The sequence below is a fragment of the Fringilla coelebs genome (assembly GCF_963513975.1).
Source record: "Fringilla coelebs genome assembly, chromosome: 2".
Lineage (NCBI taxonomy): Eukaryota > Metazoa > Chordata > Aves > Passeriformes > Fringillidae > Fringilla > Fringilla coelebs.
This window is the reverse complement of record NC_140029.1, coordinates 114,180,509-114,203,202: the sequence shown is the minus strand read 5'-3', so window position 1 is coordinate 114,203,202 and position 22,694 is coordinate 114,180,509. Positions and strand designations below refer to the sequence as shown.

Genomic DNA, 22,694 nt, shown 5'->3' with positions numbered 1-22,694 from the left:
CAGTTTAGTTGCTTATTCACGTATTCCTACTGAAATTTAGCTGCCCCTTGAGCAGAAGGATGTGCCCAATGTAACAAGGAGGGTACAGCTATTTTGTGGACTGAAAGCATGAACATCCCAGTACCTTGGTTCTTACTCAGAAAGTGGTGCATTACTTATCCATTGGGTATCAGCTGTTATGGTTTTCCTTGTATTTCTTTTTTTTGGGTGGGGGGGATACATAACTTCTATTATGTATCCCCCCAGATGAAATGTGAAATTGTGCCCAAATCAGGGAGGTAATTTTGATATAAAAAGGTTTCTGAGGCAATAAAATACGAAGTGTGTACATATGATGAATGATATTAAAGGACCACTATCACCAGTGAGTGACAGGCAGGACTAAAATGACAAAAATGAGCGTGGCCTCCCTCTCTTTGAAGATGATCTAGAGCCAATCTTGAGCATCGAGAGCCCTCAGTCCACCAGAAAACATGCAGGCATTAAAGCATGTAAACTAAACTGCTGTAGTATAATTGAGGACCAATTTCAGGACAGGGTTTCACTTTGAAGGAAATTGGGACATGTGGAGCTGGAGCACAAGTGCACAGGAGCTGAAAATGCAGAGCAGCTCCAGCTGTTCTGAATAAACCCTGAATGGCCCTTGCTGAAATGATTATGCCTTAAAATACAATGAAATAGATCTGATGAAGGAGAAAACACAGGAATTGGTTACTTGCCCTGATCTTCTTTGTTTCCACATGTAGTTTTAAGCAAAGTCTAATTTCCTCAGGTACTATTAAACAATTAATTAACTTAATTATCTAGAGAGTATGGATGCCTATTTGGGTAGCACGTTAATTGGAGCCAGTTCTTTTCTTTGATGCTGAAGGTGATCACAATCTCCTGAGTGAGGCATTAGACTACTAGAACAAGCCTTGCACAGCAAAAAGGAACAAAAATATGCAAATACAATTTCAAATGAAAAGAAACTTGCAAATGCTGCTTTATTTAATTCTTACAATAGGGAGGCACTTTTACATTAAAAAAGAAGTGCAGAGGTTTCATTATTAACTACCAAACCCTAAAGTACTATTCCATGAAAACAAAGAGAAATAGTGTCTGTGTGACAAAGTGATTGGTATTTCCTTTCATTTCTATACAATTTATTACATTTAAACAAACAAAACCTTAAAAAAATCTCTAGAAAACAACAGCAAAAAATCTTTTCTTCTGCTCCTGCGGGCCAGAAGCACTTAGAACATTGATGATACTTTGTGTTCCTCATCTCTTACTTTCTGTGCTTTCTGTATGAGGCGGAGTCTGACCCAGGGGCTTTCCAAGATGAATGGGTGCCACAGAGATAAATAAAGTGATCATGTGTTTATTTGATGTCAAAAGTCTCAATTCAGCTCTGACTTGCATGCAAAACCTGCTTGTTTCAGTCAAGTTAATCTCCAACTAACACCTGCATGCAGAGTGTGTGTGCTGGTATGGTGGAAGAGCAGGGAAGGGTGACTGCAGGATTTCCCCTCCATGGAGTCAGAATTCCAAGCTTGGTTTCCATGCCATCCTAGAAAAAGGACCTCCATGGAGTCAGAATTCCAAGCTTGGTTTCCATGCCATCCTAGAAAAAGGACCTTGTATTAATGGCAATGAGCCCCTGGTTGTCAGCTTCTTGCTGGGCTGTGCTGGGTGAAACTTGGGAGCAAATCCTGCATTGCACTACTCAAGTGGGAAGTGAAGTTACCAATATATTCAGCCAAAGCAATAATAACACTGAGAGAGGGGCTCAGATTCTGCACTAACCCCTGCATTTAACACTGGAAGAAACCTCCCTGATGTCACTCAGAATATCCTTGGAGAAAGGCAGTCCTCCAAAGGAATATTGTCACAATCCATCCTTCTGGACATCCACTTCAGTGTCTCAAGTGAAGACAGGAGAGCTGGGGTCAGGAATGCTGGCAGATAAATGTCTCTGTGTTTGATGGATGAGAGGATATATTTATACCTCACAGCAATTCTCTTGCTATTTATTTGGTTTGGGGTCAACAAAACCACCAGGTGAGCTGCACAGGGAGGCTTCTGGTGCTGTGAAAATGAGCTTGAAAGTGGAAAGAACACTCAAAGGATGTTAAAGAAATATTGGAAATGCTCAAAATCAGCACACCTGAGGAAAGCAATACTTTTCTAATTACCTGTTGGTTTATTACAGTTGGCTGAGCAGAATATGGCTTTACATTCTGAGGTTACTGGGAAAATTCAGGTTTTCAATGGCAGCAGGGCTCACAAATAAATCTGTTCTGGAGCTCCCTGAAGGCAAGGTTACCCTAAATAAAGGGAATATGATGGATCATCAGACTGTGCTTATGTTGAACAGTGCTAGGTTTGATGGAAGAAGTATTTGCTGCAATTCCTTGGTTTTACTCAGCAAATTCCAGTTTGATGTCCTGTGATGCAGAGCTCCTTCCTTCAAGCCATTTCCTCTGTTTTACAAAATTGTCTGGGGTGTATTTAGCCCAATCTGAAAGCAAATGACCTGACCTGATCCAGAACTCTTTTCAAACTCTAAAGCTGGGTTCTAAAGACAGACAAATTAAAGCTGGTCCAGTATAACCAAAATTGTTTTCAAAAACTGAGCTACTAAAAGAAACATTTCCATTTTGAAGTTGCTTTACAACCTGTAAACATATTCACAGAGAGTTTGGGCTATAGATTCCAGGGAATTCTTTTCTTTTACCAAAAGCACATATTATAAAACCTGTAGAGATTTTTCTTTGCATATTATGCTTGAAAAAGTTCAGTAAGTCTGGTGTCATTTAGATTCTAGTACACTAAAATTATTTGCAACTTGTAACTTTGTGCTGATATATGAAATAGAAGATGTAAAATTCTTTCTAAACAGAAATTCCTAAACTTTCTGTCCAAGCTAAATATGTCAAAGGACATAGCATGAACATGAAAGATAAATCTAGTTTTAAGATTTCCCACTGATATATAAAAGAATGTTTTACAAAATTTTGATCTTGATTGTCTCTTTCCAGCTGAACAGAGAGGGTTTTTTCCCTCCATTCTTTATTGAAAGGGAGAAAACCATGCTGCTGCTTATTTCCCTGGCACATCTTGCATGAAATAATGCAAGCTCCATTATGGCATGAGACTAATTACACAAATTACATCTGAAAGAAAAAAAAAGTTAAATTAAGATCTGAACAGTTACTGCATGATCAGTGGGCAAGAGTGAGATCTGATGTCGTTGTGTTTGGAAATGGCTTCATCCAGATCCAGCTGTCTGTTGTTGACCTTCACCTCCATGCAGCCATTATAAAAAGCAGTCACTGGTGTAGCACCCAGAGGAACATCTGCACAGAAACACATTCAGTTCATTAGGCCAAGGCATGCAAATTCCAATGGATTTTTCAGGTCAGTCAAAACATGGGGAATACTCCACTCCCCATCCATTATTTAGTCATGGGAGAAAAGGAGCAATTTGGCAGGAAACACTTGAGTTCCTCTCCTCCCTTTTCTTTAAGATCAAGATCGAGCCAGCAAAGCTGAGAAAGGCCAGTAAAATGTTAAATATGCATTAGAAGGCTGTTCCCATCCAGAAACTGAACTCCAGGAGTGTTTTCCATAGTAGCTTTTCCTGTATTAACAACAAGAGTTTGTTTCCTGGAGCCCAATATTCCTGTCCTGAGCTACAAACAGCTGTTTCTGGGCTTAGAGGTCACACAAAGAACTGTCTTGCTTTTGCCAGGAAGCTACTCTAGATTTAAATCTGCAGCTTCTCACTTGGGGCACCCCTGGGAACTTCCCACATTTTCCTACTTCCTCACTGCTGCTTCCAAGTGAATTCTCTGTGAGAGACTCACTTTATCTGCTGCTTGTTTAGGTATTGTTTGGCTTAGGGCAGCATCAGATCATGGATATGTTTGCAGGAAACAATTTGTTAAGCACAAAATCAAGCAGGCATTGCTCTCAAGTCTTAGGGTACATACAACTGGCTTCTTACAAGGTAGACCTAAGGCATGCAAACACCTTCAGCAATTAGAATGAGGGTGATTAGGAGCTGATCTCAAAAGCACCCTTTCTTTCTTCTGTTAATCACCCTATCCCTCCTTAGGAGATTGATTTGGTTATCTTACAAACCAGAAATGCTTTCTCATTATTTTATTTTGCTGTAAGCTGAAGTATTGCACAGAGTCCTATATAATTGTTCCCTTCTGCTTTTTTCCCCCCAGTGAGGAAAACACTACTGTCACAGAACCATGGAAGTTTCATTTAACCTGCCCTGGTTGTGCTGAAATAACAGAGGAATACTGCCACCACTGTTACTAGTTTGTGGAAAGGGCTATCAAAAAAGGGGACTTATGGTCTTCATGAATTGCATGGGGTTTTTGAATACAGAGGCTTGTTTTTTGGGGTGGTTTGTTTGCTTTGTGGTGTTAATTTGCATGTTTAAGATAGCTTTTAAAACTTAGAGATGACAGAAAACTGAGGTTAAGGAGCAGCAAGTAACTAATACTTGCTTCTTATCTCTTTGGGATGCCTGAATAATAGAAAGCTCTTCATTCTCAAGATGTCAATTTCTCTGTGGCTGGCAGTGTACTAAAAAAGAATCATTTAAGCATCACAAAAATGAAGAGGCCCAAGAAATGACTGAAACCTTAGTTACTGTGGCTCTGTTAAACTGCTAACTCACCTGTACTAAGAAAATACTGACTCATTCTTTGTCAATTCAAGACATGTCAGTCAAATTTGTAGCATTTTGTTACGAATTGTGATTCATTCTCCATAAAATAATAACAGGATACAGAAAAGCTCTATAAGTAGCCACACTATAACCATGGCACTTTTCTTCTAGCAATTTTCAAGTTATAATTCAGGTTTTGATTATTTCTCGCCTGAGCAATGTTCTTTTTCTTCTTGATTCAGCCTGAAGTACAAAAGTATGTGCACACTTCCTGGACAAAATCATCCTTGTGATAAGGATAATGTTGACCTTACCTCTCAATAATGTTAACTTGAAGCTTGCTTTGAACAAAATATTTGCTGTTTCAACGCATTCTCTGTCTCATAAAGGTTGCCAGTCATCTCTTGCTCAGAGTTTAATTGTTGAAACCATATTCCTGACTTCCCGTTCTGCAGTTCTGACACTTGGATTATTTACAAATGCCTGCTTTTCTTACGTTTTTGATGCAGTTCCTCAGCTGTGCCAGATGGTGGCATGTCAGAAACATGCAATGCTCACCCAACTCAAAAATCAAGACGTTTTCCAAATTCAAACCTCTAGAGAGCCCTGTCTTAATGTCCAAATACTGCTACTGTTAAAAAGCTGGCTGCCTCCTAAGCTGAAATGACTGGAGGAAGCAAAAAGCATCTCCTTTTTTCTTTTTTTAAAAAATTGTAGGCTATTCCTAGCATGGGTAAGGCTGAATACAATTGGGAATCAGGCTTGTAGAAATAATGAAATTAATGAAAAGAAGCAGGACTCACCTGGCAGGCCACCCAGGTAGGTGACAACATTTGCCATCATTGCTTGATGAAGAGTTGAGAGTTGCTCAGAGTTGCTTCTGTCAGTGTGTGAATCAACAGCCAATTCAAGCTCCTGTTTGGTCACTAGAAGTCCAACCTGCACTCTTCTGGGGGTGCATAACTTCTTTGATTCCAGCTGTGCAACAATGATGTTTCCAATGGTCACAGTGATTTTCTAGATGGAAGAAAGGTAGATCACCAAAGATTTCACATGCAACTTTAATAAATCATTACACTTGGTTCTAGTGCACTTTGTATTTGCAAGTAGAAGAAAATATTAAATACTGGTGCCTTCAGCTGGAAAAGCTGATGTGTAACCATCACTTCTGATGATGAGTGGCATTCTTAAATTTCTAAGTGAGAATGTTTTACAAGGAACAGCTCTGGCTACAGTTCTGAGGTGAAATCCTGTTTCACCGACAGTTATAAAGGTACCCAAGTGTTCACTACAGGTTCTTATTTTGGAAAAAAAAACCCTGGATTAACCATGGTGTATAATTATGCTCTAGCTTGGGATGGCTGATGTAAATGGAAACTTAAGGACAACAAGATCAGTTTATAATTTGGAACTAATATGATGCCCTTACTGTATACACTGCTCCCAGTTCCCTTTCTGCTCTGTCTATTTGGAAGGAAAGGTTAAAGAAAACATGATGGGATGGATCTGAGCTCACATTAGATAATGTAATCTCCCTGGCATGAGTGATTAGTGCTTAGTCACTGCTGCAGCAATCATTAATAGACAGATATTTTTTGCACATTATTACACAATTCAATTTTCAAAATACTGAGGCTACCAGCTGCACTGCAAGTGTGTGAGTAGCTTTTTTTTTAGTTTGATTTTTCACCTGGCAGCTGCTAGGAGAATTGTAAGATCACCTGTGAGTCAGAGGAGTTAGAGTCCACTATGGACAATGCAAGAGGCACTGTTTCATTAGAAACCAAGGCAAACATAACACCAGTGTCTGTGGATGGGCGAATAGTCAGAGTCACATTTATTAGCCAATCTTCAGCACTGTCAAGATTATCTGTTTTAAAGAGAATAATTGAAATTAGTAAATCCACCTGCTGATGAAAAATTAATATGGGGTTAAAAATTAGTATTTAAATCTCCTCTCTACTGTGGAAAAATTAGTGCTAATTTTTTCAACTTATAGAAAGAACTACAATTCTAAAGAAATGAAAGCAGATAAAACAAAAAAATAACCAAATCAACTAACTTTTAATGCTGAATCTTCAACAGTGGCCAACCTTTGCAAATAAACTTCTGAATGTAAAGCACTCCAGACACTGAACAGATAACACTACTGTGATCAGAATCCTCATTCAAGCAGATTCCTAACAGAAGTTAAGGGAATCACTGGTGGATGCAAAAGTGTATTGCTTAGTTTGTGTGCCTTTTTTTATTTTCTTTCTTTGAAAATTTCATCAGTACCATCACTCAGTCCAACAAAAACCACAGGAATAGAAAAATACTTACTATAGTTTATCTGGAATGCTGCCATTCCAGTGCCAGGGTAGAAGGATCCTCTCTCCACTGATACTAAACAGTGTTTGCTTTGTTTTTCTTGAATAACTTCATTTACTCCTGAATGTCCCTGGTTCATCAAGTTCCAGGCCCGGATACAACCATCCAGACGAGGGTTAATCTACAGCAGAATGACAGCATTGGGGGTTTGAGTCCAAAGTTGGGTTTAAATGTTAATAATGAGGCATTGTTTTCCATATCAGCTTATTTCTATGTAGGCAATACCAGTCTTAACAATGCTATAGGTTACAGAAGTGAGGCTGGGAGAAAACCAAGTGGCAGGCATTTGGTACCTCAGCCTTCAAAAGGTATTTCTGGTTTAGCATTTCCCACTTTGCTGCCAGGGATCTGGACAACAAGAGATTGCTTTTACTTTTAAAGCTTGTGTTGTGACCTAGACAAAAGGACAGCAAATTTTTTGTAGCTGAAAGAAAATGATCACTAGCAATGCGCCTTGGTCAAAGCTTTATCTTTATACCAAAGTACAAAGAAATTTCTGGAATTGTTTTATATTGGATAAAGGGATGTTATTGTATTGTTCCGTGATTTTTTCTCTGCTTTGCTTTTAAGCAAAATTGATTTTTTAGTTTTTTTTTTTTAATCTAAACACTCCTTTAAGATTGCCAATTAGTTTGAAGGCTCCTGGACTGTAAAGATGGTTGCAACAATTTGACTATTGCCATTCTTGAGGCTGGGACACTGAAAGAATCACAGGCCTCGTCCAGCCTGGGCTGTTGTAAAACCTTGTAAAAACGAAATCTCCCTGTGCTGCCTGCACAGTGAATGCTGCACTTATTTAGAGCTTAGCAAAAGCCAGGACCAGGACATGAATCACCCTGAAATGCATTCTCAGCAGCAGCAGTGCTGGTAATTTAGGGAATTTTAAAGCCATATTATGAAACAGGCTACAGAATCCTCAAAGATTAGATCAGAAATGCTGTGTTTTCACAAGTGAAGCCTTACTGAAGGCAGGCTGGAAAGCTTCACACATGTTTATTTTCAAAACAGTGGTTTAATAACCACATTTTCATTTTCTAAATGGGTTCCATGCCAGGCTTGCTTCTTCTGTGACTTCCAGAACAGAGCATGATCAATCAATGTTAGTTTTATTATTATTTAATTACCTGTTTAACAAGAGCACCGCCCACTCTGCGAGGCAATCCTGCAATGTACACCTTGGTTTCCAAGAAACCCTGGGACTGTTTAAACAGAGTTCCTGGGCTGTTAATACTCATCACAGCCTCTTTAGCTATTTTTACACTGATGCTGTGTTCTAATTCTTCAACTGATACCTGTAATAAAATACAAATAATTACATATGCACACATACAAAAATGTAGACTATATTAAATTTTAATATATTTTTAATAATTACATAAGCCCTATGAAGCATGACTAATGTTTCTTTAAACCTTGTAAGATAGTTTAGTGCAGTCACTATTTAAATTGTATTTAAACCTGATGCAGGACAGCTGCCCATATCTAGGGACATTCACAGGAGGGTAACAAAAATCTAACTGACATTAAAAATTTGGTGTACTCTATAGATTGTGTGAGAAAGGCTTTTCATCTCAGGTGTAAAGGCTTGAAAAGCAAGATGAAGTTTTGGTCTAGCAGATGTAAAACTCGCTCCAAACACAAAGTATCCAATAACTGTGCACTTGACCATGCAATCACAGTTTTGAATATCCTGCCACTTTTCTTTTCATGTTTAAAATTAATAATTGCTATGTTGATAGCTAGAGGTAATTATCTTCTCTTTGATTGTTAAAAGGTAGCAGAATTTCCTGATGCAAGATATTCCTGTGCATTTCTTGGGGTATGAGTGCATCATTTTAAGCCATTTAGTAGTTTATTTAGCTCAGTTTCTCCCTCCTTTATTTATCAGCATCTTCCCACAGTGAGTAAAGGAAGTGAAATGGGAGAAGGAAATCCAACTTACTATATGCCACAGTCCATCATTAATGGCCTTGCCTCCACTGGTGACTTTTGTTCCAAACTCATTCTTGAACTGAATCTCAATCTTCCCATCCCTAAGAGCAAGCAAGATCCATGCTGAGTTGTCCAGGGATTCTGCATACAGGATGACCCCCTCTGCGTCGTACGTCCGGAAATCAAACTCTGCTGTAAATCTGAGTTGTGAAGAAGGAATCTTAATAAGAAGTCAGGAAAGGTGAAATACTGTACAGCCTAGGATAACTCATTAGTAGGTCAGAGAAAGGTTCACAGATAGTAACTTTTGGTGTCTCTAAATCTGAGCAGTTGTGATTTTTTGCAGAGTTAGTCAAAAGCAGAATGGAACATAAGCCTTGTTCACTCAAATCCAGTGGGAAGTTTTCAGGTTAACACCCTGACCTGGGATTTGAAAGAACCTTGGTGTAGTTCCCAAATTCACTCTGAGCTTTACTTGTGAAGGATATCCCAGTCCCCTGAGTAAGAAGAGAGATGTAATGTTCCTATTCTATTTTGCAGGGATGCAATGCAGACAAAATAGAAGATTTATGATGTGCTTCAGTACAGCTGGGTTGCCAAGTGTTGTCGTGAAAGAATTACAACGTAGGAATTTGCTCTGCCTTTCATGGGCCATTCTCTCATCTGAGGATTTGTTGGCTGGATCTAGGTTGAGTGTGTGTATGTAGCATAGTTAGGATTTACTGTGCAGTAGAGGAGAGTAGGAGTAGAGTAAAAAAAAAGGGTTTGGGACTAGACAAAGCAGATTAAAGGTGAAAGCAAAGCATTTGGAAGCTGGGGTTTGCCAAGGCAGCTGTAACTCAGAAGTGGGTCGCTGTCCCTCGCAGTGCTGCTCTGTGTCCCCTAGATGGGGCTGTCCCTCACCAGACGCACCCTGTATTTACCGCTCTGTATTTACACCAGGCTTCAAACATTTATCATCTCTGAAAGCTCTTCCAGGACAGCATTAGTGCCCGGTCAACTTGGAACAGCGGCAGAGGGCAGAGTTCTCAGTATTTATGTCCATCTGTACGGTTCTGAGGCTCTGGGGATCACCAGCTCCACAGCTGCTGCTGCTGTTACCTTCCAGTTGTTTGGTCACTAAGTCATGGAACAGTGCAATTTCTGCTGCTACAGCAAAGAGGTCCAAGAGCAGTAAAGGGGTCAGTGCCAAGGGCAGTCGCTCTGACAGCTGTAAAGAAAATCATCCAGCTGGTGCCAGACAAGGCACTGTGCTCTGTGGGTGTTCTTGGGACACTCTGGGTGTGAAAAGGAAGCCCAGGGCAGGGCAGAGGGGCAATGGCCTGATTTTGTTGCTCAGCAGGATGGGCAGAGCATGTCCTAGCTTCTATCTGAAGCAGGGGGGGGAGCAGCAGCAAAACCCAAACTAAAGCCATTCCCACATATAACTGAAAGCCATACTGTAACTATTTACATAAAAGTTCTGAATTTTATGTTGCTAATTCTAAATGCCTTCTTGTTTATTCATTCATTCATCCATCATGTAAAGAAAGGTATCTTATCCAAGGGGGAGATGGTGATAAAATTAAGGCATACAATGCATTCTTCCTCAACCCTCAGAAAATTAATGGAAACAAATGTCTGTCCTTCCAATGCATACTTTTATCAATAGCAAATACTTACCTTGTGACATTTGGAAGTTTGAACTTTAAGTAGAGAACAGGAATTCCTATAAATTGCTCTGCCAGGTAAAGCAGTTGATAATTCTTTTCAAGATTCAGTGGGATACACTCAGTAACAGACTGAAAATGGTAGAGGAAAAAAAGCTGTTAATGCATTGTGATAGCTTATGAAGCAACTCCTGTTGTTGCCTGCTAGCCTTTTTTATTTTTAAAGAAATGGCTTACCTCTGGGGTTTTTTTTTGTTTTTTTTAAACTTGAATACCTATGTACAAATAAAATTGTGTGGTTTTGCTTTTCCTTGAAACATCCCTTATTTAAACTGCTGGAAGATAATCCAGGTATACACACAGTTCTGGTGGATTGAAACTAATATTTAAATACTTAGCTTTTGAATTAAGAATTCCATTCTTCCATCAAGCACTGTTCTTTCACCAGGAATATATGACACCCACCTTGTGGGGAACTACCAAGTTCCGTTATTAAAGTTCTGCAGAACCTAAACCTGCTTAGGAGTTAGGAGGGAATGTACCAGGGCTGTACCGTGGGAAGACTGTGTAAAAGAGTAATTACAGAATCAAAGTGCTTATGGACAAATAGAAGCCTCAAAGCCTCTTTGATCAAATTTGAATCCCTCAAAACATTCTGTGACTGTCTTCTACTCTGACTTTGCTATGCCTGATGCAGCAGTTCCATTAAATGTACAGGTGCTCTCCTTGAATTTTAGGGCTACTTCATTTTATGGCTGCTGGTGTCACTAGTCTTTAGATTGAATGTATTTTCAGCTGACTGAACTTTTTTCCTTTTTTCCCCTAATTAAAAGGCATGAAACTAACTTCCAGACAGAGAATTAATCGCTGTTGAACAACAGTACTAAAAATAAGAGTATCTTCCAGCCTCATTACATCTCACCATTTCAAGGATGAGCAAAATGAAAAAGAATGATTGCCAAGCGCTGTTTGTTAAATTTCAGAAAGTACAAACAAGACCTAAAACACAGATCCTATAACTTGTGTCAGATCTTGTTTCTGCAGTTTAAGCCAAATTTTGTTATACTCTGTTAGAAGTGTTTTATTGTTGTTAGAAGTGCCTTATTGTTGGCAGTTATGTGAGCTCACTTCACATGACATCTCAGGCTGCCTGAACTTTTCTAGGTCTACAGAGAACCACTTACAAAAAAAAAATCCTTGGACTTCAATCCTTAAATCCCAGTTCTCTGGAGTTTCAAACTCTCTGCTCCTAAGAAGTGTAAATTTTCAAAATGATCAAGAGCAGCCCATTTTGGCTTCAAGATGTTCTCCAATTGGCAAGTATTACTGAGTGCTTTTCCTTAAGGTATGGCAGATGAGAACTGTGAAAAACAATCCAGGGTTTTTTTTTCAATCCAAACAGAGTAGTTCTGAAACAGTGAGTGAAAACTTTTACACAGCCTAAGGAAAACTTGGGAACATATGGACAAAAGGAACATTCTGTCTCTGCGTGGGCTGAACAAGAATTATTTGTTTGATAGGAGAAAGCTGAGGCTTATTTTGGAAGCAGCAGGGAATAAAGATGCCTGGCTAAAGCAAGCTGCTTTTGACAGGACTCCTGTAAATGAGCATGCATGAACGGAATGGCATCCAAATCCGTGCTGCTATGCGAGCCAAACCATAGATCAGAATCCCCAGCATTTTCTCAGGAATTTTTAATCAGTTCTCAAATAGCTTCCTATTTTCCTTAATCTAGGCTATCTTCTCATCAAGAAATACCAAACTTTGTGATTTTCCACATGGAATTTTACATAGCACACTTTTACCTCACAATTCTTCATGTCCTTAGAGAGCTTGAACCCTTTCTTGCCATCACAATAGCAGCTGTAACTTCCTGGTGAGTTCACACAGAGTTGAGCACAAATATTTTCAGCACATTCATCAATATCTAGGGGAAATCAAAGCAGACAGATTTTTTTTTTTTATGTCACAGACTGAAAACTAACACAAATTAATGGAATAACAGACAAGAGAGGGTCTCTGGAATAACATGAATCCAAAAGGTGATTCAGTAATATGATAGAGGCCTGGAGTTCAGAGCTGGAGACAATTTGGTCTGATTTCTGAGGCACAAGGTGGCTGAATAGTGAGAGAGCTCATAAATTGCTACCACAGATGGCACAAATCCCATTCTGTGTCAGATCTTTTGCTTTCTTTGTAAGAGATGACGAGAGCTCAGATTAATAAAAGTATGTAGGGCAAATATGTGAAGAAAGTATGTGCTTTATAATATAAACCCAAATAATCTCAGGGCAAAATACCTTTTAAAATAACATACAATAATCTCATAATGCCTAAGGTTCAGATAGCATCTATTTGTGGAGAACAGTTTGATTTGAGCTGTGATTTAAGCTAAATCAATAGAAGAATTTGATTTCTTATTTAGTAGGTTGTGTAAAATAAGCAATTTAGAAATGAAAGGCTGTTTAAATGTAAATTTTGCCATTCAGGCCAATGTAAATTTTGCATTTCTAATATAGAAACAAAATCTCTCCTTGACAAGAGACTCCAATGAGGGTGATTTGGGCTTCAGATTAAAGCAACTGCAACATTTATTCTGAAACAAATAGCCCTTCTAGTGGGAAGAAAAAATTTTGTACCGACGCATTCATTTAAATCTGGGGGTTTTTAGGACTAAAATACTTTTTTTTTTTTTTTCTGTTGCTTGGAGGAAGAGAGGTAATGAAAAATGCAACAAACCCTGTTCTGTTCTTCAGTCTAATAGTATCTGTCATCATAGAGATAGCTGTGCATAAATGTATGCAAATTCAGTTTTCCTAATAATCATAATTGAGTTTAGCCACCTACAAGCAATATGACAATGAAAAGCTCATGTCATTTAGTATTTCTGTAAGGCTACATTCCTGTCAGGCTGCACAATCCTGTCCTTAGACAGGATTTGGTGACTCATTTAATGTGGTTACAACAAGGTCTAAAAGCTTAGCAGCATAATCCTCCTGCTAGGGAGGTAAGACTTTCCCCGTTGGAATGTTGTCATCTTGCAACCTCCTGAATCTATGTCCCAGTAGAAACACAACACTTACATGGGTTGCATTAAATTGGATTTATCTGAAGGAAATCCTAAGAGGAGCAAAAATTAATTACTGTGAAGTTTTTCTCACTTTGGTGCATGCAGGAACAGAAAATTGTCAGTAGTGTTTTAATCCCATAGTAACTGGACAAAGAGCTGACACCTGGATATGTAAACACTGCTACTGTGCAGAGCTTTGGCACAAAAGACCTGCAGGAAAAGCCATGGAGCGAAAGATTCGTGGCCAGCAAGAAGCTGCTTTTGTGTCCTTTTGAGCAGTAATACAAGGCAGCTTTTAAAATAAAAACCAGTCACTGATAGATTTTCCTTAAACTGACAGTGTAGAATATTCATCTTCATTGTAAAACTCTAAGAGCTTTCATATCTGTTTACAACTGAAATTTAATTTCTGATGTGCAGTAAACAGAAACTTTAACAAGCATAGAGAAATAGAACATATTCTAAGACAAATATGCAAACACTTTCAACACTGGATAAGTTATAGTTTTTGTATGAGTGGCTTCTTGCTACTTCACTGCAAGTTATCAATACTTCTCAACTTTGCTATAATTGGTACAGAACTTTGGAAATTTTTAGTTCCAGATTGTCATTTCAGGAAAGATTCTTATGGAGCAGCTGCTTTTTTTCACAGTTCCTTCTCTGGATATTTAGGAATAGTTTCATTTTACATTTGAGGTCTTTATAAAAAAACCTTTCAAAACATCTTTAGAGAACTGCCATGCTGTCATGTAATACAGCCTGACAACAATTAATTTAATAAAGAATTTGAAGATTCAGAAATGCACTCGTAGATGAGGAGCTGAGTTTGGTATAGCAGTGGATTAAAAAAAGAAAGGGGGAGAGGGAAGATGAAAGATATGAAAAAGGGGGAGCTGGGGGCAAAGACCCACCTTCACAGCTCTTGGAAGTTGAATTATATGAGTAGCCTTCTGGACATTGACACTCATATCTCCCCTGGGTGTTTTTACAGATGGCTGTTCCACAGATGTTTGGATGTAGCACACATTCATTTATATCTAGAAACACAAACAAGTTATTAAAAAACAACTCCTGCTCTTGCACACCATTTTTCTTCCCAACCTTATAAAACACTCTGCAAACTGAGCGAGGTTGGCAAAATTTCTTGGTAGCTCTACCATGCTCTCACAGCAGACTAGAGCTACAGCCAGAAAGATTTCCAGAGGGCTGTAAAAGACACTTCTGCATGCCCCCAGTGATAAAATTCTCTGCCTGCCTATATTTCCCATCCCTTCATGCGGGTAACAAGGAAAGGGATGCATGTCTAGGAAGGCAGAGAGAGAAATCAGGCAACAGAATTCCATCTTAGAAAAAGACACCCAGAAAGACAAGGGATAATCCAATCAGAGGTTCTTCCATGCTACAATCAATTCATGTCAGTTTTCTTTTAATTGGCTATGCTGAGAGGTGTTCAAGTCCCTCACTGTCTCTCTCTAGCTCTCAAACCATTTTAGTGTCTATCTTCTGTCTTGTTTTCAATTTGTCAATGTCATTTTCCCAATGTAGATGTGACAGTGGGATTCAGGATATAGTATCAATCTTACTAAGTGTCTTTGAGACAGAAGAATATCAGATCCCTGACAGTACTTCACTCCCACTCGTAAATACAGGGATCATTCTGGTTTTCTCTGTGGTTTTGTAGCAGTTGTGGAAATGGTGCTGCACAGAAGATTCTGCCACTAGCTTGCTTGGTGTCCTAAAACTGTACTAAGTCAAAGCTGCCCTGAATGCAGACTACTCTTATACAGTTAATAAGAGTATTCCAAATTCCTGGGTGTTTAGCTCTGTAGTTGCATGTAATAAAATACCTCAGTGCAGTTTATCAAATGATTAAACTGACACTCAGGGCACTAAGTTATATTAGTCTATTTTTATCTTTGATTACTTTTTCACCAGATTTTCCAGTGTCTTTCCAATTTCCATGGTAACAATATCAGCCATTTGTATCACTTTAGATTCTTGTTTCAGGGTGCTTAAAGGATACATGAAACTGGTGTGAGACCAAAATGAGCTTTATGGAGCTCCAGTAATGAAGCAGAATATCATCTATAGCCATTCCCTTATCTTTCCTTGCTTCTTGATCCAGTTCATTATTTGGCTGCCCAAATGCCTGCAGTGTGTAAGGAATGAGCAGCCAAACTAAACCAGGGCTGGATTTTTCAGAGGCAAGGCAAGAGCATTTATGGAACTACTGGATCAAACCCTTCCCTCTCCCTGGTCAGCAGGCACTATGGTGGCATGGAAAGATGTTCTCCTGAAGTCTCCCTACCTCCACAATCCCTTTTGTTGGAATGCATGAAGTAGCCATCTTCACACAGGCAACGGAAGCTCCCAGGGAAATTGGAACAGCGTTGGCTGCAACCTCCATTGAAGTCTTCACATTCATTTATATCTAAAAAGAAAAGGGAATCAAACTCTCTGCTGACAGGAAGGCATCAACTGACCAGCTGCAAATAGTATTCAATAGTAGAAATGTAATTGCACTTCTGAAAACCAACATGCCATGAAATTGAAGACTGTACCTTCCTCACAGTTCTCTCCTCTCCATCCTGCTTTACAGACACAGGTATACTTGGCTTGTCCATCTATGCAATCCTTATATCCATCTTTATGGCATGGAAGGGGGCTGCACTGGTTTGAAATTTCTGTGGGATGGAAAACATGGAAAATCCTTGTAATTTGGAGTTATTTCTCCTTGAGAATCACCTTAGTCTTCTTCTCTTCCTACAAGCGACGAAATAGGAAAGGTCTTGAAGTGTAACATGAAGGACTCCCACAACCATCTTGCTACTCATTCTGTCAGCAAGAATTTTTAAGTGAGTGAGAACTTACAAAGCCACCAGTACCTTTTCTTTTCCAGGCAGAAAACAACTAGAAGACAAATTACTTGCTAAGCTAATCCCTACAAGATGTGACTAGACTTGATATTATTATATTTAAAAGATGTATTTCAGGTTTAAAGAACAGTGCTCTGCCCCCATCATACTATCACAAATTTCACTAGAAAGATCAAAGTTTCAAGAACTCAAGATAAGACTGTTGAGTTTCTCTGTTCAAGAGTGGTCAGACAAACTGGTAATTTACCTATTACAAATGGATCTGGAAAACATGTTCAGCCATGAGCATATGCACAGCCATGACCATGTGCAGTGCAATTATTAAGGATTTTTTTTTGCCTTCCATTGCTTTCAATGATAAAAATAGTGTCAAGTGGTTAAGGATAAGTATTATTCAAATAAACTGGAAGTTTCTTTGATATAAGCAGGCTGTAGGAGGTTTAGAGAGATGGTTAAGCTGTGACAGTAGGAAATATGGTAAAAATGGCTTGCTATGAATTTACTAGAAAGAACACAATTTATGCTGGGCCTCTGAATGCACAGGCATAAAAATCAAACATTTGAGAAACATCCCAAGTTTCATGCTTTGTGACCTTTTGTTTGGAATCAATGACCGTGTTCCAGATAGTATTTGGATGATTTTTTTGTTCTGGTGTTGTTTTTTTTTTTTTTTTTAATTTTGAAATTTTCAGCTGGAAATGTAACTACAGGCCAAAGAGTAGGCAGAAATGATAATTAACAAGACACTCTCTTACTCTACCTGACAGAAGATGACTTGCTAGAGGCAAAGGGTTTGGCATAACTATTAAAGATGTGGTAGAGTACAGAAGACACACTGGGGAATATTGCTGGGTTGGTGTAGGACAATTCTGTTTACAGAAGAACTCTGCCTTCCATGTTGCAGTCAATTGTGTTCCTTTATCTTTATAAAGTTAAAAGCAGTCACCTAAACTGCTTTCTCTGGAAATGGTCTGTCTCACCTCACAGTTTTTGGTCAATTTCTGGTTTTGATTTTTGTGTCCCTGTGAAATGCTTTTTAGCCACTGTGTGCTCCAACATCGCCACTTACCCTTGACACAAGCCCTCAGGTCAGCTGGAGAGTCTGGAGTGACTGCAGCCACCCTGAACACCCCTGCTCGATGGGAGGCAAGGCAGCCTGCAAATGCAAAGCCACACAATCAGCTCAGGATCCAAACAACTCATTTACACTGAAATTACACCACTTGCTGCATGGCATCTTCAAAGAGCCTGTTCTCACAGCCTGAACTGCAAAACTGGTCTGGGCATGTTGAGGACAGCTGATGACAGCCCAACCTTCAGAGTGCCTCTGTGAGGATCTCAGCACACAGGACATTCTCTGCACTATAATCAGCATGGAAATCATCCCAGTGCTAGGGGCAGAAAAACTAAACCAGTATTACCCAAATGAGAGCATCACTGACTCATACACTGCAATTGTTTAGGGTTTTTTTTTTTTGTACTTACTTAAATATTTGGGATAAAAATATTCCTGCAGAAAGAAAAGAAAAAGAAAAGCTAAGAAAAATTTCAGGTAGGTAAAATAACAGCAAAACACATCACTGAATATATTCTGAAGTATATTGATAATATAACTACAAAAGTAGAAAAGAGTTACTTTGAGTAACAGAATATAGGCCTGGTTTTCTATATGACAGTAGGTTGGGCTAAAGCAGATTATTTAATACACACAAGACTCAGTGGAGAGATTAAAATACTGCATTGAGTTGGAGACTTGCAAAATGAAGGCAATGCAAATTAATTGGTGTCAAAACTACTTTGAAAATTGTCTCTTTAAATGTGACGATCTTGCCCAGTGTTGTTATTGGGAGCTTTGAATTCCATGTGCTTCTGTCTTTCCCACTGCAAAGAACTAGTATCTGCGTCATAGATACTCATGACATACTTACAGTTTCAGGATTATTTTCAAAGATTTCCCTGGCTTCTTCCCTATTGCATAATTCTTCAATGCATTCTCTTTCTAGATTTCCCTTCTTACTTTCTTCCATGAAAGAGTTTGCTCGGCGTTTCCTCAGCAGGAACTGAGAGGCATACTGGTGGGATAAAACTTGGGAGAAACAAAGCATCTCTGTTATTATTTATCTCTTTTTGCAACAGCTGAAAAATGCGGTCAACACTGAGAAAATATGAGAATTTAACAGAAAATTCTGAATTAAATGCTTAGTCAGGAGTTGATGTTTGCTATTGTTTGAAAAATGTGAGCAAGACATTCTAGGATTCTGTATGTGGGAGCTGTTTCTGATCAAAAAATCCTTAGTCTGTGCTATTATTCCCTAATAGCATCCATGCCTGAAGCATAATTTATGCAATATACTCAGGACAAGATTTATTTGTTATGGTTATTAGAAAGCAAGGTATGTAAGCTACAAGTAGATAAAAAAAGCTGATTATACTACCAGTTTCAGTGATCTGCAAGTAAATATTCTGACCCTATTAAATTTATGCAAGAGCAAAATTATGTCTTACAAAGTCAGGCTACCTGTTATATGTAATTAACATAAATGTCATTTTATTTTCCAGAACAGTGAAGAACAAGACAAAGGTGAAAATGCTACCTTGGGAATATCAAGGTGGACAATCTATAAATATGTCCACATTTTACAAGGTAAAACAATCCTGGCCAGCTTTTATGTTTCAGACCCAGCATGAGTCATTACTTAATTTTCATGTATCTGGTTATTGTCATTTTAGTGACTTTTAACAAGTGGTGAACACTGAGAAATGACACTAAAAATGAAAGATGTCTGCTTCAATGTTCTTTGCAGAGCCCACAACACTCCAGGAACAGCCCCTAAATTAGACTGCCTGGTTTAATTTTTGGATGTAGCTTGTGATGAAGAGAAAAATGGATGAGCACAGCTGGAAGAAGTCCAGCTGATTGGGTTAAAGAGTGCAGATGACAGATGTTAACTGGAGTGCACCACACTTTCCTTTCCTGAGCCTCTGCACAACTTAACCTTTCAGAGCTGCCCAGCTGGGTGAGGGCTGTGACACCTGCAGTGCACATCAGGTGTGCTGGCCATACATATTCATCCCAGCCCCACAGAAAAGAGCCATTCAAGCACACCAAGTCCATCCAGTACTGCCTGTGACAATTCCTCAAAGCAGAGCACCTTCACAAGCCACACCAGCAGCCAAGAGCCAGAGAAGAGCTCCCAGCTTCTCTGCACTAAAAGGTAGAAAAGAAATTAAGGAAACTGACTAGAAAGAGCAGCTAATGAGGGCCAGGGCTTGAAAGGTGACAGATTCAACATTAACTAAAACCACACCATCCTAAACACATTAAAGGTCTCTACTAAGTGACAGGGAACATTCTGAAGTGCTGCAACGTTGGGCAATGACCTGATGAAACCTTTGTATTACAGCCTCCTGAGTGAATCTGACATGGGCTGAGCTTGTAATTACAAACTAATCTATTTGCTTTCATTTTGGTAAAACTAATCATCCTGGTAAGGCAGTAAATAAGATTTCCTGAGCATAAGGTGGATGTACAGCTCACCTCCAAGGTTTTATAGCACACCTCTATCTCAGAGAGAAACAAGCAAGTTGCCTAGAAATGAAAAAAGTTCAATTAATTAACTAATTGCTTCATTTCTCAATAATAAGAAAGATGCAGAAAGACCATGTGTACTGAGGCAAAAGGAGTGACAACAGAAATAGGAAAATTGTGTATTATAGCTGCTGGGTTTATTTCCATGGGAGATCTCTAACCCCACAAAGATGTTGACCTATAGCTACATCACTGTCATTTTCACATGATTTTACAGTAAATAAAAGACAATAAATTTTCTGTTGTCTACAAACAGACGTAACACTTTCTACTTCATGTTTTCAGTACAGTAGTGCAATGGGAACAAGTTTTTTCCCTACATCAGAGCAGTTTATCCTTCTCCCAAGCTGATTTCCTCTAACTTCTGACTTTAAATAAAACACGTACCTCAGAGCAAATTCCATGTTTTTTTAGAGCAAATATTTCAATCCCCTTGCACAGAATTAGCAGTGTATTTATTCATCCGTGTTTTAATTACAAAGATTATGACAGGACCTTTATTAAAAACAAAAAATCCTGACTGCTGCTGCTACCAGTCTGATTACAGGAAACTCCAGCCCATTTCTGACCCTGCCAAACCAAGTTAACCCTTAATGCACTCGAGCTGCTTCATGTGGTGATCACTGAAACCTTGTGCAACTCCAGAGCCTAACAATTTCCAGAGGTGGTGTACAGCCACTGTGTAGTGAATGCTTATCAAGCATCTAAAAGTGATGCTACTTAAAAAGGAAAAAAAAATTGTGGGAGAGAATGAGATTCAGTGGTTTCTTACAGCTTTTCTGTCATGCAGATGCAACCATAAACCTGCTTAAAGTGGGCCACTTAAACATAACTTAGAGCTGCTTACCTAAGACCCCAGCCAAGGAAAGCAGCTGAATAAAACTGAATAAAAAGTGACACCACTGTAGGAAGTGGCACAACCTTGTTTGCACAACTCTGTAACTCCAGTGACATGAGTATCCTGAAAAGCTCCTCAGTGACATGCAGCCAACAAAATAAAATTGGCCACTAATATTTACCTGCACCTTCTCCAAAATGCGTCCCTCACCTGATGTTTGACCAAATCCACCTACACTGAGGCTTGAAGATTCAACTTTATGATTATTGAATGGCATGAGCTGCACTTAAAAGCTGTTTTCTTCCCACTCTCCTCCCCTGCCATTCCAGAAATCCCTGGAACTGTTCAGAGCCAGGCATAGGAAACTGGAAATATGGACCACAGAAATTTTGGATGAGTAGGACAGCTCATTTCCTGCTTTTAAGAAAAATGACAAGATATGCAGTGGAGAAGATAAATGGAACCAAAAACGTGACAAAAACAGGAGAAAAGAATCATTATGAAATATTTATTAGAAGGTTTATTTTTAGGACCTGTTAAAAACGTTACAAAATGAACTTTCATCTTTTGATACTGCTCCCTTCCCAAGTCACATACCCCAGCACCTTGCAGAATAGTAAACATTCGGTTTCTGTTCTGCCAGTTTAATCATTAGTAAAGCAGGTCAGAAACACGCTTACTTTGAGCTTCAATTTTGCTGCTTTCAGCCACACTGTCTTCTTCCACTATTAAGCTCAAAGACTTTTCCGTCAAAGACGGAATACTTTATTTTTTTCATTTTTATCTGTATGTGAGAGCACGTAGCTCTTACTCAACCTGAAAGGTCTGAACGTACAAACAGGGTGAGTGCCGCTTGCCGGACCGCACAATAAAGCCACTTTTCCGAGCACGCCGCGATCTCCCGAGGGCTGTCCTTGCAAGGGAACCAAGCTCCCTGTGCGGACGCTTTCCCGTGGGCGGCCGAGCCGCGCTTCGGGCGCGCACAGCTCCGCAGCCGCGCACAGCCCCGAGCTCCAGCCGGGCCGGCCCGCAGGAACCGCTGCCGAGCCCCCGGGAGAACCGAGGGGCTGCGCGCACCGAGCGCAGCGGCCGCGATGCCCCGAGCGCTGCCGGCCGCCCCTCGCCCCACACCGGCCCCGCGCGTCCCCCCGCCCCGCCCCGCCTCGCCTCACTCACAGGTCGCCGCCTCGGCCAGGGCGATGGCCAGCGCCAGCAGCGGGAGGCACCGCGGCCTCATCGCTACCGGGGGCGGCCGGGACTGCGCGGCTCCGGCTCTGCGGGGCCGGGCGAGGCTGTGGGGGCGGGAGGGAGGGGCGGCGGCGCGGGGGGGGGGGAGGCTGGGCCGCGTCCGGGCAGCGCTGCCCTGCGGGAGCGTCACCAGGGCGCCGGGGACAGCGCCGCGGGGGCGCGGGCGGGTCGCGCCTGGCCCGCCCCGCGGAGACGGCCGCCGCACACGGCGGGCCCTGCGGGCATCCCCGGCGGGAGCGGAGGGCGCACGGCGGGCAGGGCCCCGCGCCGGCGGGCTCGGAGCGGGGCAGGACGGGGCGGGCATTGCCCATTGCCCCCCATGGCTGCGGGGCCGCCCCGGCTCCAGCGTTTACTCCCGGACGGCGCCGGGGGGGGGGGGCCGGGGCGCGGATCCTCGCCGCTGATTGGCTAGTCCTCCGCCGGCACCGGGCGAACCGCCCCTTCCTATTG

General features: G+C 40.5%; 1 protein-coding gene across 3 annotated transcripts; it reads right to left on the bottom strand.

Annotated features, from left to right (window-relative positions):
* Positions 1-987: 987 nt before the first annotated feature.
* Positions 988-22,270, bottom strand: PROS1 (protein S). Of its 3 annotated transcripts, none has more exons than XR_014616989.1 (17): positions 22,173-22,270; positions 18,498-18,655; positions 18,055-18,079; positions 17,639-17,725; positions 16,255-16,377; positions 16,002-16,124; positions 14,605-14,730; positions 12,429-12,550; positions 10,637-10,755; positions 8,985-9,174; positions 8,167-8,334; positions 6,995-7,163; positions 6,394-6,542; positions 5,476-5,689; positions 3,200-3,341; positions 1,620-2,309; positions 988-1,565 (listed from the first exon to the last, which is right to left on the bottom strand). XR_014616989.1 is itself a non-coding variant. In XM_084226058.1 (17 exons), the coding sequence occupies exons 1-16, from the start codon at positions 22,231-22,233 to the stop codon at positions 2,216-2,218; spliced, it is 2,070 nt and encodes a 689-aa protein (XP_084082184.1). In that variant the 5' UTR covers positions 22,234-22,270; the 3' UTR covers positions 988-2,083; positions 2,178-2,215. The 3 variants fall into 3 exon arrangements, 2 of the variants coding, with proteins under 2 accessions (XP_084082184.1, XP_084082183.1); XM_084226058.1 differs by having other exon boundaries at positions 988-2,083; positions 2,178-2,309; XM_084226057.1 differs by having other exon boundaries at positions 988-2,309.
* Positions 22,271-22,694: the final 424 nt, after the last annotated feature.